This window comes from Eucalyptus grandis, chromosome 8, assembly GCF_016545825.1.
Source record: "Eucalyptus grandis isolate ANBG69807.140 chromosome 8, ASM1654582v1, whole genome shotgun sequence".
Lineage (NCBI taxonomy): Eukaryota > Viridiplantae > Streptophyta > Magnoliopsida > Myrtales > Myrtaceae > Eucalyptus > Eucalyptus grandis.
In genome coordinates, this window is record NC_052619.1 from 65,973,724 (window position 1) to 65,975,041 (window position 1,318).

Sequence of the window (1,318 nt, forward strand, 5' to 3'; positions counted from 1 at the left end):
CCGAAATATGAGCAACATCATGAGGCCGAGGCTCAAGGTCATGTTCGATTTGATTTACGACAGAGGTTAGTTAAAACGTCAAGAAGCCTAGGAGGGGCCAAAGTAGTTGTCCGTGGGCACCTAAATTCGAGAAAGTAGCGTAGTGTTGTCGTGCGTTCTTTGATTTCATCCGACGTCCAAAGTTGTCCTCTCTCTCCCTCGCGTACTTCGAACCGAACTTGCTTTGTCCGAAACAAATATGGACGAGACAAGAAGAAAGCCAAAGAGGGGCCTGATTTTCAAGACGTGGGAGCGGTGCAAGACCCTCGGCCGGGCCGGCAAGAGCTCCTCCAAGCCGAGGCTGACGCACGGCCCGAGCCTCGCCAAGAAGAGCAAGTCCTGGAGCGGGCCCCTGCCTAGCTTGCTCAAGGAGGTCAACGCGCCGCCGCCGCGCCTCCACGGCAGCCTCAAGCAGCTGCGCGCCGCCGTTCCCGAGGGCTGCTTCTCGGTCTACGTGGGCCCCGAGAAGCAGAGGTTCGTGGTGAGGACGGAATGCGCCAACCACCCCTTGTTCCAGATGCTGCTCGAGGAGGCCGAGTCCGAGTTCGGGTACAGCAGCGGCGGGCCCATCGAGCTCCCGTGCAACGTCGACCTCTTCTACCGGGTCCTGACAGAGATGGACTGCGACGGGGATGGGGACGGCAACGGCAGGACGAGGCGGCTCGGGTGCGGTTACGGGATCGCCGCATACCAGCTCCTGAGCCCAGCTCGGATGATCGCCGTCGGCCACCACTATTAAGTTTTTAACTATGGCTTTTAAGCGTTGATTATGTAAAGGTCAGTATCATCTGGTCATGTATGTGAACGAAACAACCAATGTAAGTTCCATACGAGTCTGGTGTCAAGCGATGAGCAGATGCAACCAGCAATCCATGTTGTAATATCAGTGTGGCATATTATATATAAATATAATCCAATATCATATAGGAGTGGTTTACCAAAATCCATCCAACGCCGAATCCTGGAATTCTTTAATTTCTGTTCTATCTAGTTGGCCGCAATTTTTTTTTTTTCTTCCTTCTCTTTCACGAAAGGATTAGGGTTTCTCGTCAGGCTTGAGCCTGAGCTCGACCGATTCGTCTTTGAAGAGTATGGTCATCAGTTTTGGAACGTAAACTGTAAAAGTTGATGAAGAAAGTGTCTGGTGCAGTTGGAACTTGAAAGATGGGTTGTCAAGGCTTCAAGCTGATTAAGACGTTCCATGGCGGCAATGAATAATATCAAAGCCAGATTAAGTTCTCTTATTTCGCAGCGGCCCGATCGCTGTGCTGAACAACGA

General features: G+C 51.9%; 1 protein-coding gene across 1 annotated transcript; it reads left to right on the plus strand.

Annotated features, from left to right (window-relative positions):
• Positions 1-238: 238 nt before the first annotated feature.
• LOC104415655 (auxin-responsive protein SAUR41-like) lies at positions 239-778 on the plus strand. The gene has a single exon (XM_010026981.3). The coding sequence runs from the start codon at positions 239-241 to the stop codon at positions 776-778; it is 540 nt and encodes a 179-aa protein (XP_010025283.2).
• Positions 779-1,318: the final 540 nt, after the last annotated feature.

Excerpts from the sequence above, each read along its gene's own strand:
- LOC104415655 (XM_010026981.3), top strand. The coding sequence starts at position 239 with ATGGACGAGACAAGAAGAAAGCCAAAGAGGGGCCTGATTTTCAAGACG.